The following is a 12,777-nucleotide window of genomic DNA, read 5'->3' as shown; positions in this document are numbered from 1 at the left end:
AAGTATTATTCAACTTTGTCTTTTCTGTTCATCAGGACACAATGTCAGATCTACACTATCATTTCACTGATAACAACGTAGAAGCCCACATGTACGCATCTCAGTGGTTCCTCACACTCTTCACAGCCAAGTTCCCACTATTCATGGTGTTTCATATTATTGACCTTTTTCTCAGTGAGGTGAGTAGAGAAATCACATATATCCTAAAGCAGCCATGATAGCACTGATGTTATATCATACCAGTATAGTATATTGATGGTGAAATACTGCGATTTGATTGGTCGAGATGCAAAAATACCTGTGCTATATTCACAATATAGCACGGTTGGAACAGGCCCGAGCTCTTTGCTACAGGAAAATTCCCTTTTTGACGTTTTACACCAGAATTTGAATTTAATATTATAATATAATTGCAATAAACCACCTCTGCAAAGGGTATACCACTCGATTTCTACCAGATCACTCCATATATACACGAGCGATCAAACTGTTGGGTGTAAAAATGACAAAATTAGTCCCAAGAAACGGTGTTTGTTGTCAGACCCAATAGTGTTTGGATAAAGGGAGTGGTTATGGTTCATTTGTTATCTGGTTAATGTAGTATGAACAGATTAACACTCCATCCATTTATAAAACCAAAAGATGGAAATACAAAATCTCTCTACATTGCCTTTTTTTCAGGGAATGAATACACTATTCAATGTAGCATTAGCTCTATTGAAGGTAAGTATCACTGGAATGTCAGGAAGAAGTCACTAAGCTTTTAACCATAGTCACATTGTTCATTAGAATAGTGTTTCTTGTTTTACATTTCTTAGAATAGCTTTTACTAGTAACATTGATACAAAAGAAAAAACTTCTTACTAGTTTCATGTAAGCTTTGCTACCTACAAGTTGGTCCTTCAGCTGATGTACCATTTATACATAGAGAACATTTCTGTTGTACAAGACAATCTGATCAAATGCTCGTATAATCTGTGTTGTTTATCCACTTCAGTTCAATCATATGTAAACCATGTATTATTGACAAAAACTTTCCTGACAACCAACATTTTAATTTTTTTCACTCGGTGGAACTTTTGAAAGAAGGAGAAATATCTGCTCTGTCTCTCATTTTCAGAAACAGATGCCTTCCTTTTAAATACAAAGGTTAAGGGTCGCATCAATATTCAAATTTGTGGATCAGAGACAAAAGTATACTCTGCCTTTGACATCTAGACGTTTAATATGGTGATCTGCTTCATTTTCATTTTACAGTATTAGCTCACTGTTGCTCTTGAAAAGTACAGTTTATTTTGTCAAAAAAAGTACATTTTCAGTGGGGCTAGCACTCTAAATGAATAAACCACAGCTAAAGTATGCCAGACTGTTGAACAATAAGCTGCTTGCCACTTTGTAATCAATCCCATGGCCCATCTGAAGTTTTTCTTTGTCATTGCTTTGCTCACAAGTAATCTTAGACATCAAACTGAAAATGTTTCATGTTTATGGAGTGAATCACAAGTGTTACAGGACCCAGCACTAATTAATGAAATATGATAGTCTAATATTATCGTATTAAAAAAGTCTGTCAGCAGATGTCTTTCATCGTCTGACAGGACTTTGTTTTCCAGCTTTCCAAACACAATTTCCTTCAGTAGAATGTTGTCCAGATGTAATTCAAGCCTTTCTCAATTCAAAATAAATCCAGCGAAATGTATACAATGCAAGTATATCTGACTGCCGCAGTAGCTGTCAACATCTATGAATCATGTTTGATCTGTGCCGTCCCTCCTCCCCCCCCCCCCCCCCCCCCTCGCCAGCTCTTTTCCCCACCCCTCTGCAGTTCTTGTTACTGATTAAACGTTGGACTGTCCTCACTGGCTCTTGTAATTGGTTTGGAGGATCTACTTCTACAATATTGTTTCATTGCTCTACCTCCATGGTGTATCTTTGAAACAGAGCAGAAGATCATGTAAATTTGACCTGATTTGCATATTGTGGGGTCAAATTCTTTGCATGATCAATGGGAGCTGCACTATAAATACTAGACATACTTAGCGCCCTGCTATGCTGCAGGTTTCAAATTACCAAGATGCATTGATGAGCTGTGCATAATAGCTTCACTGAAAGTGTCCTCCTTCTCTGGCTCTTCAAATACAGACGTCCAAGAAGGACATCTTGGCGTTAGACTTCGAAGGAACCCTGAAGTACTTCCGCGTTACCCTGCCCAAGAAGTACAGAGCCGAGGAGAACGCCAAGGAGCTGCTTCAGATTGCGGTCACTACTAAGGTAAGGACAGGGGTAGCTCTTGGGTAAGGGTGTGGCAGGGTACAGTACAGCATGAGGGTAGGTAAGGGACACTGACAGCTCATCCACCCCTGTTGTAAACACACTGTGGTTAGGTCCGGGAGGAAAAAGGTCAGGGAATTTTTTGCCAGGGCATTGGGGTTTCTGACCTGAACTAAACTTTGAGCGTACAATCTTCAAGCCATTGATGAAGTCAGTTGTGATGGTTAGTTTGCTGGCCTCTGTAAAATGGATCGGTACATGTGGCATGCCATTTGGTGTTCTTCTCACTTCTTACCATGATGTCTGTTTGTGAAAGCTTCCATTTAGGACATTGCACAATATATTATACCAGGCCAACAAAATGTCACCAAGTTGCTCAATCTTATCTGAAATCAATTTTTCACTCCTCCATAAAAGAACAGGCATTACAGCTGCTGAGTTAAAGATCTCTTAATCTTCTTTGAGATGCTTTCATTGATTACTGGTGCATGATTTAAGTGTCTCTGCAGAGGGCTCATCGATAATTGTTGTACAGGAGCTTTATAGCTTCAAAAAATGCCCAATAAAATACAGAGGTCACCCTGCTGTGAAATTGTCAGACGTGTACTCATTAAACATAAAAATAAAATGTTTTCCACGGTCTCATACAGTCCATGTTCTAGTGTTACACGTTGCTTTTTCTCTTCTCCCCTGAAAATTTTTATCATTGAAAGAGCAAAATATTGCTCATGTGTGGAGTTTCATAATTTCTTTTAATGACAAATTGGACTATTTGTGATGATGACAATTTTGACTTTGTGACGATAAAAAAGTTGTCGGGGAAAAATCACACAGATACCAGTATGTGAAAAACACAGCTTCTATGAGTGGGTTACCCCTGGGATAAATGGTTGCATATATATATATTGATTCGTATGCACCCACACTCAGTTTTGTTGGCATGTTTTTATATGTCAAGCAAAATTATTTTGATTTCTTTGAAACACACTTAACCCTTTCACCACTGAAGTGTAGTGTAGTCATATTGTTTTCAGTTACCAAGTCGGACCACTCTACTGTAAAATTGGGGTGAAAGGATTGCATAAGTTCATCACAGCATTTTTCTGTACAAAGACAGAGTCCTATCAGAAAAATATCTGTATATAAAAACAAAATTCCCATAAAAGTTTGAGAATCGGCTATGTTCATATTTCATCACCATTCATGCTGTACAAATTGACTTGTGTCACAAATGTCTCAGTTTAATCCTGTAAGTGAAATGCCGTTCATACTTCACAGTTTGTCTCGTTTGCTCTTGTTGTTTCAGTTGAGTTCAAAGAAACTGAAAAAATATGAGAAGGAATTTTACGCCATAAAACAGAAACAGATGGAGTTGGAAGATCCGTTGTCCCGGTTTGAGGTAATTGAACTCCCTTTTCCTTCTAATTACTTTAATGTGTGTGTGTGTGTGTTTGTGTCTGTCTCTGTGTGTCTATGTGTCAAAGATGAAAAAAATTATCTACAATTATGGATTTACTAAAATGAAAAAAATGATAATATCTTACATTTCAAGGAGTGTAACTTTTGTATTAGGAAGCATAGCAAGCCTGACGGAGTGATTTACAGTGCTTGTGAAAACAATATAATTAAAAATAAACTTTAACTTTTGTATTAGGTAGCTTTCCACCTTTGCGTCGACCTCTTTTCAAACTTGAAGTTTGCCATCAAGTTGTGTATTATATATCACCTGAAAGCTATTTGTATGAATTTTTTTGTTTGATCAAGAAAATGAATGGGCGATCAATTTTCATGAAGATTTTAGTGAAAGTGTAAAGAAATTGGGGAAACTGACATAAAAAAGCTCAAGTCAGAGTGGAAGGGGGCTATTGTCTAGGTGTCAACGAGTAATTGCACTTCAGAATACTGGCTACAAAACCGTGTCTCAGATTTTTGAAAAAAGCCTTAGTTTTTTCACAGTGCTGAATAAAGTTTAGGCGATTAGGCTCACAATGCCGTCTAATTAAGCAGCGATAACTCTACTCTAAAGACCTACATTAAAAAAATGAGACACTGTTTTAGAGATAACCTATTCGACAAGCATCTGTGAAAATCTGGTGAACTTCCGTTCACGCGTTCTCGAATTAAACTCTTTTGAGCGTACTGCAAAGTGACAAAATGCTGAACTAAGAAAAAGGCGATTTAGTAAATTGGTTCGGTTTTTCCTTTATGAATGGCCATAAACAATTTACTCGACAGATAAAACACCCAAACAAGATAGTGCTATCAACGTTTTAACCCAAACAGTATTTTCACTCATTGAAATCAGTGTCAGCTGTTAAAATTAGGCTAAAAAGAGCGATTTTCCCGGAGCGATATTCCCTCTCAGAGCACAATGTACACAGTGACCGATGACTAAATAAACTTGAGGAGTGCCCATTTATCTAATCGTCTCAAAACGGACGAACTACGAGCAGACCTACAAGCTCGTACGAGCGAAGTACGAGTGACGTAATGTGCCGTACTTTCAAAGTACGAGTGACGTAATGCAGGTCCCAAAATCGACAAAGTGAGCGTCAAGCTGAGCGTGGAAAACAAAAACAGCGTCGAGCTGAGCGTTGAAAAAAAAAGACAAAATAGGATTCGAAATGAACGTAGAAACATGCCAAACAGAATGTCAAAGAGGGGTTCTGAGTACGGGTGCTAAAATATAGCAAATATGCGAAATAAACACGTAATGACTTGACTGATTTCAGCTTGAATGTAGCAAGTACGGGAACGAGTTCAAAACGTCTTTCACGTGGGTAGGCCCTACTACTGACTTTGCAGCACTATATTTATAACACTGTTGACAAAATCTCAACAACATTAAATTGTGGGTTCATCGTAATTGGTATTGCATGCATTAGTGAATTTTCAAAAATGACATTCATAATTGCATATATTTCAACTTGGGTAGCAAGAAAACCGACGACTCTGAGTGACTGGCATTGGGCGTTCGTTCGTGTGCAAACATCGCGCGCAAGTTACAGACGATGGGCGGTACGGTCGGAGTAGGCACTAATAGCGATAAACAAAACGGCCAGTTTAGCCTACCCGGGATATTGTAATACATACGTCATCCACCCTTATGTGATTTTCCTCTAATTAACGCCAAATAAATAAATATATTTGTAAAAATACATTATTACGTCGATGCCGACTTCAGTGACGTCGACAAATCGACGTCAGCATTTATACTACGACTGATGCCTGGAACTTATCTACCGAACTGAGTGTAGCTAGGTAAGTTTGGAATGTGATGAGTTGGTTTGAGTGATGTTTTTTTGTTGTTCAGGAGCGCGAACGAACGAATTGAATATAGAAGTATCGAGCATCGATATCTTGTATGGCTTCTGCAACCACGATGACAAACAGGATATTGACCCCACAGTGACCTGACTATACCATTATTCAATAGGCGGGGCCGTAATCTCGACAATACACACCAATAATAGTGTGGTTCCGATAATGTGCTTTTTCAAAACTTGAAGTTGAATGCGAGGTCAGAAAAATGTTAGTCTTTAAAATCATTGAGTAGAGGTCATTTTCAAATAGACTGCACAACATGAGGTACACACGGGTGCCACAAAAACACCCGCCAACTCATAAAATCCTTCATATTATTCATTGTACACTGTGATTAACATAATGTGGTGATCAGATTATTTCGAGGTCATAAGCTGACTCGCGAGCCACGCAGGTTTTATGTCTGTGAAATCATTGCACTTTCGAATTCGAGAAAGTAAAAAAGATTTACAACGGCGGTAGGTTCAAGTGCATTACAACCAATCGAGGTCTCTTCCTTGATGTTCGGACATTGCAACCTCTTCTTTGGTTCTTCTTTAACAGCTTAATGTTAAAATCGACGTCTGCAAAAAAGTCTACCATCGTGGCGTATAATAAGTCAGAGAGTGTCGCGTCGTCTCCAGTCTTGACCCGTACGTACAGACTCGTCCGAAAGTCAAAGCCTAAAAGTATTCCTCCGCACTGCACTGAACCCGCTCTCACGACCAAAAAAATAATCATACAAAGTTCACACCCGCTCCTACTTCAGAGTTTCGAATATACACAGAAAATGTGTTTGTCGTAAAATCCTTTCACATAAACAAAATCTTTCATCCATGGAATACAACATAGTCCTAAGCGTATTCATAAAAAATTAGGTCAAAAGGCATGTGTGACTTATAGCTTGCATACGTCACTCGTAATATGAAAGTACGAGCCAGTACTTCTGCTCGTACAATGTCAATTTCAAGACAATTACATACCTCGAGTGCCTAAGAAGGGATTATGCATAATTATGACGGATTAGCAGTAAGATGTAGACAGAGTATTAACTGTTGGACCTAACTGTTGGGACGGCTACGGCATATCGAAGCCCTCTACAAAAGGGTAAATATAATGTAATTTTATGTCAGCATTGGATCTCGGAAAGGGTTCATAGCCACTGAAGGTTCTGATTGAATGATCCCGATAATGAGTGACATAGCGAATTGAATATCGGTTGACACCACAACTAAATAAATCTGCATTTATATGTAGATATAGATTGGCAGTGTCTCTGATCATGAGAGTAAAAAAGACCTCCATGCTGTGATTCAGTCAGCTGCTATTTTTTTTCGAACTTCACGCGCCTTGAAAACATATTAACACCCACTACTCAACTCTGAGCGTTTCTAAGACAATAGTTTGCTTTCGCTCTTTACGATATTTCTGAGGCGAAGACCCTTTCTCGAGTCATTTTGACTGACATAGCCAAATGCTAGTCATTACAAATGCTCTCAACGAATGACAAATAATCGGCCATCAGCGTTAAAGTTTGGCTGTAGTATGATAATTTGCTAACATTCTCAGGCTATCTTTAACACGGTGTGGTTGTTTTGGACTTTCGATGACCCCTTTCTCGTTTTACTTCCTTTCACGATGCTGTTTCTGTCTCTGCCTTGGATGCTGAACATGTACGGGTACGTCGCAGTATTCATGTATTTGCCATCACTATGTGGCCTCCAGTGGAACGTACCATTTATGTGTACGGGACGGCCGGAGCTTCTCCAACCACTGCTCTGGATGCTTTTTCAAACGCGCAAAAGTGTCTCAAATAAAACATTCGGTATGTGGCAAAGCAATTACAAATACATGGCTTTGCCGACACGACTCGTCTGACTCGGATTACGCTGCCAAATATAGTCTTAGGATTCTGATCGAAAGTACTGTCTGCCCCAATGATCATTGAAACACGGTCCCTCCACGCCACAAAACGTCAATGGGCGGGCGATCTCTGACAAGCTAACTTGACTGTGACTTTTTATCACTTTTATTTGATAATAACTACATGTCCTGCCATTACTCATGTTGTAGATTGTAACACTCGATATATGCTGCTATTTGTGATCCGTACTAAACCTGAATTAAAATCGTCAAAATGTCATGTCTGGTCTCGTTGTGTCACTAATACTCAGAAGTTGCCATCTTTTGGGAGCGGCCACCCCTATGAGAAAAACGTACGATCCACTGTTCTGCGCCTGATCGCTATGCATACACGCGATCAGTGACGATGATCTTGACACACGCAGTTACGGTAGGTGTCAATGGGATTTTCACAGCGGATGTTGTCCAAGTGCATGCGACAATACAGTGGCGCTGCCGCTTAGCTTAATCCCTTGCCAATCAAGACTTAGCGGGAGTCTCTAAAAGCAAAAATGTGCATCTATTCCTCTTGTAAATTTTTATCGCAAAATTTCAGCCAGAAACAGAAACTCCCAGACCAAGATATTCTTCACACATGAAGATCAATATTACAGAAATCCTTTTAAGGGAAAAAACAAATTTCCGTGTTTTCGACATAAAATACCCCAGTAAATGTCGAAAGCTACCTTAACTTGATGGATATTTATGATGTTGTAAAAAATAGGGCGGCATGATTTAATAATGTTATGACATGCCTTGATAGGGAAAGGACTCAAACTTTCCTTTTTAATCCCAAATGAATCATTAGTCATAGTTTACTAAGTTTTTAATCAAATATTTACCAATTTTCAATTATTATCTTAAACTGTGAAGTTTCACCATTTGAACACCCCCCTTTTCCCATTTGAACATCCCCCCTTTTCCCATCCTCAGTCTAGTGGTCCATATACTTCCAGTGATCTGACAGCTTGTACCTTTTCTGTACCAGGGGGACAAAGAGATTGACACGCACAATATGCCATTATCTGTAATGATTTATGATTTCAGTGAAAGTGTTAATCTAGCCTTGACACGCGCTCCGTGGCTGTAAACTCATATTTTATTCCATTGTAAAAATTGTTCAAGTATGCAGAAAATGTCAAATGAAAATTTTAGCATGACCATAATTTTTCATCATCTGCAGACTTCGTGGAAATTAAAAACGGCAATAAATTCTGGTGGTTTCACACTGAAGATTTCAACTTTGAGTTTACACTTGAGCATTTCTCTAGGAGTCATGCCACACTTCTGAAGAAAAAATCTACTCATCACTGACTTCTATTCATTTTCACATACTTTTCTTTCAATTCCTACTTGACAAAAACAACTACTGTATATTGCTTAATTAGGACATGTACATTCCATTCTACTCGTTGGGTCATAGGGCGAGGTACATTCCATTCTGTTCTGGGGGTCATAACCTCAGCTCCTTTTGCATACACAGCTGACTGTAAGTAGGACAACCACATGTACCGGTATATATTGACTGTGACATAACATATGTTTCAAATCAGAACAGCTTATACTGACTGAAGTTAGTTCATAACATCATTAACATTTTAGTGTTGTGTCACATTTTGCATTGACGGTGTCTAACTAGGAAAGTGCAAATTTATGAAAGATTATGAATCTTGGACAGTTATCCTGGTGTGTTCTAGACACCCAATCATTTCCACATGAAAAGTTTACCCGCATCTCTTATTTACAAACTGAACCACTGCCATGTTCTAAAAAGACTGTCTCTTTTACGGTGTGTTTTCTCCAAATCTGAATGGAATACAAAGAGAAAAGTGCAATATCATTATTAAGAATAATGTTGGATAATTACTGTCATGTATCTGCTGTTATTGTAGTACGTGCCTCAAAAGTGAAAGACCTACACTGTTGCTCAAATTTACCCTAGTGAACTTTCATTTGTACTCTTTACCGAATCAAGAATAAAAATCAGGGGTCACTGTGCAGATTACCTGACATTTGCCAATATTTGAAATTCAAAATGGCCGCCATCCCGGTGTTAACTCTATGGAGGAAAATAAAATTTTCAATTTTCAAAAAACTAAGATAGTGAAAATTTTTCTTACTCCAAAAGCTTGACAATAAACCCCTACAAGTGGTGGATCAGAAAAGAGTAGTGAAAATTTGAGTGTCTGAATATCTCACCCCCAAGGCGCATTCCAAATTAATTGCCTTCAAGTGGTTTGATAGTGTATGGATCTATGCAACTGGGAGAGTTTGTACCAAATTTGAAATTGGAGTTTTGCAATTTTTGTTCCAACGAGAAAACCATGGGTGTGAAGGGAGACAGTGAGAGAACATCAAACTTGAGCTTCCTTTTACAAGTAAATGAAAATCAAAATAAAAGAAGTATGTGAATAAATGATTAAAATACAAATTTTCTTGAGGGCAGTATCTAGTAAATTTCACCATGGTTCATCTGTCATCTGAACAAGGTTTCCCCAGCTCTATCCATGCTGTTTTGTAGGCCATGGATGAAGAATTTTTATCCAGGTTCCCAAACCATGGTGAAATGTTTCCTGGTGATATCTATTATATATATTAGGAATATTGATAAATGGCTAGATCTTTGTAAAGTGCTAATTATAAATAAAATCCAATATCTGCAAATCTGTTCAGAATTTTGGCCTTATCGCCAAGTCCTGATCACAAACTGACTGAATACACATTAATTTCTTTTCTATTTCTTGCAGCGGGAAAACAAGAAACTTGTAGAGACTAACATGAGACTGGAGCAGGAAAACGATGACCTTGCTCATGAACTTGTGACAAGCAAGATAGCACTCCGTCATGACCTTGATAACGTAAGTCACATGACATCTAAAGGTGACATCAAACTTTTTAGTATCCTCATCATTTACGGTTTGTAGGTACTATTTCTAGTGACCCAAAGAATCATCTAGTTTCAGCTTGAAAAATATTGCCCCAGCAAACAGGTTTTTTTGAATATTGTTAAATGAAGTTTGTGGTTTCAGTGGGATAGGAAAGTGCTTAGTTAAAGGGGGCTTTTTTCATATAACAGGTCAAACCTTAATATACATGCACAGTTGTTCAATATTTATGGCGTTTTACACACACCATCTTTGTTAAGGTGCTGCATACGCGTAATATATTCCCATTCAAGCATTAAAATTATATATGTTATTCTTGAAAATTTCCACTGTGGCTGGAGGCTCTGTTTACATAGATATCAACATAATTTTAAAATGTTTAAGTAATTTTTCATAGTACGGGGAAGCATGTTGAAATACAGAGGTAAACATGAAATTTTTGCAATCAGCATACAGAAAAAAATCATGAAAACTGGTACTGACTCTGTTAATCATGGGTCATCTTTCTGATCTAGAATATTTGATTCAATATGCTCATAATGGTAATTATATGTGCAAAGTATTCTGTCAGATTTTGGCCGTTGCATCAAGAAACATTATGGTTTCAAATACAAGATAGACAGTGAAGCGACAAGGAAAATGTGAAGTGAATTTTTATTTTTTGGTTGAATAATTGATGGATGTCACCATTGCTTGACAGGCTGAAGACAAGGCTGACAGTTTCAGCAAGGAATTGTTGACGACCAAAGAGCAGTTGGTTGAGGCTGAGGAAGAGAGAGACAGGCTAGTAACAGAGCTTGAACAGGTAATGCAAACTAGATTACCCTAGTCCCAGCACAGCATACATGGACGTTATAAGGAACAAGACACCAGGGCATAAATTTTTCAGCATTCTTCATGAACGCAATGCCCCATGTGTACAACACATGTACGTTGAAGTACATGTAGCTTGAAGTGCTGTGGAGAATGTTTCATACATTCTTTCCTCAAATTAAATCAAATGATACACATGAAGAACACTGGACTCCATCCTGAAAACAACAGGGTCTTCTTGGGGGCCCCTCATACAGCTTTTGAAGCAACCAGACCCCCTAGGATTATGTTTATTTGTAAAATTGTCCTGTGTGGGCCCATTCTTTTTCAGTCTTGCCAATCAGAAATCCTATACACCACAACCAGTTTCCAAGTTTGATTACTAGGTAACATGGGCAACACATCAAAGTGACCAGCTGGTCATCACGGAATAATGACCATACACCACGGTCACCCCACAAAAATTTGTTTGTGAAGTGACCATGTGTACAGAAAGTAATGCCATCATTTTTGTTCAAAAAGCGATCCAGATAAAATAGATCAAAACTCAGAGTTTGAGGTTGCTAATTGACAGAGTGACATTTTTATCATACAGATAGCAAGCACATATTTTCATTGGCTGCATGCAAAGACTTACTATTGGAACATAGCAGAAACAAATTTTCTATTCTTCCCTCCCTGTATTAAAACATCCAAACAAATGGAAATGATTTTAATAAAGTTCTGTATTCTTAACCTGTTCACCCCATTTTGCTGTAAACATGTCCACCAATCGTAGCAATTGCTTTGGGCCAAACCATGATGATGATGATGAAAGGGTTAAAGAAACATATTCCTGATGAGATTAAACAGAAAGCAAAGTGTTTTAACAGATTTTAAATTCCATGGAAAATGAAAGTTTGCAAAGTTTGAATAAGGCAAAGAGGTAAAAGAATAGGTCTACCATGTCTACGAAAATGTCCATGGAACATTGACAATCTAACATGATATACCATTCTTTTATTTATTTTCAGGTGAAGAAAATGTGCAGGATAGAACTTGAAAGACAGGAGAAAGAAATCCAGAGAAGTACATCCATCGTAGCAGAGTACAAACAGATCTGTTCACAGCTGAGTGAAAGACTGGAAAAACAACAGGTGGCATATAAATCCGAAATACAGGGAGTTAGGGTAAGTGTACAAAATTTTGGATTTCAGGTGAAAGATCACTATAGTCAGGTCAGGGGTCAACATTGCTGCATCTTGATTATGGAAAAAATAATACTTGTCATAAGGAGCCTGTAATGGTGAATATTTACAAACATACCCCTCAGGGTAATATTGATTCGTGTTACAGCTGAGCATGGGCCCAGATTTCTTCAATGCTTACTACTCTTTCTTGCATGCTCATGGGTGCGATTTTGCTAAAAACAAGACATATTTCAACCGTAGGATTGTTTTGACTCCACTTTGTACTGGTAATGAAGATGTATATGAAGTAGTAAAGGATTCTCAAAGCAATGTTGACCAGTAATGACAGTTTTTTATAGGATGCAAAATATGAGCTGTTCACCCTTCCTGGATGCTTTCATCCCATGAAGGATTTGTTATGTGTACGTCAGCGT

At 38.1% G+C, this 12,777-nt stretch overlaps 1 protein-coding gene across 3 annotated transcripts in view; it reads left to right on the top strand.

Moving 5' to 3' along the window:
* The window catches only part of LOC139152445 (rab GTPase-activating protein 1-like), a 58,052-nt gene that overhangs the window by 41,299 nt on the left and 3,976 nt on the right, over nt 1–12,777 (top strand). For all 3 annotated transcript variants that reach the window (XM_070725557.1, XM_070725559.1, XM_070725558.1), the window contains 7 exons: nt 36–179; nt 682–723; nt 2,143–2,271; nt 3,578–3,670; nt 10,224–10,334; nt 11,062–11,166; nt 12,188–12,343. In XM_070725557.1, coding sequence (XP_070581658.1) covers nt 36–179; nt 682–723; nt 2,143–2,271; nt 3,578–3,670; nt 10,224–10,334; nt 11,062–11,166; nt 12,188–12,343 — 780 coding nt within the window. The remainder of the gene's footprint in view (nt 1–35; nt 180–681; nt 724–2,142; nt 2,272–3,577; nt 3,671–10,223; nt 10,335–11,061; nt 11,167–12,187; nt 12,344–12,777) is intronic.

Source organism: Ptychodera flava, chromosome 16, assembly GCF_041260155.1.
Source record: "Ptychodera flava strain L36383 chromosome 16, AS_Pfla_20210202, whole genome shotgun sequence".
Classification (NCBI taxonomy): domain Eukaryota; kingdom Metazoa; phylum Hemichordata; class Enteropneusta; family Ptychoderidae; genus Ptychodera; species Ptychodera flava.
Note: the sequence above shows the minus strand (reverse complement) of the source record. Positions and strands in the feature narration are given on the sequence as shown.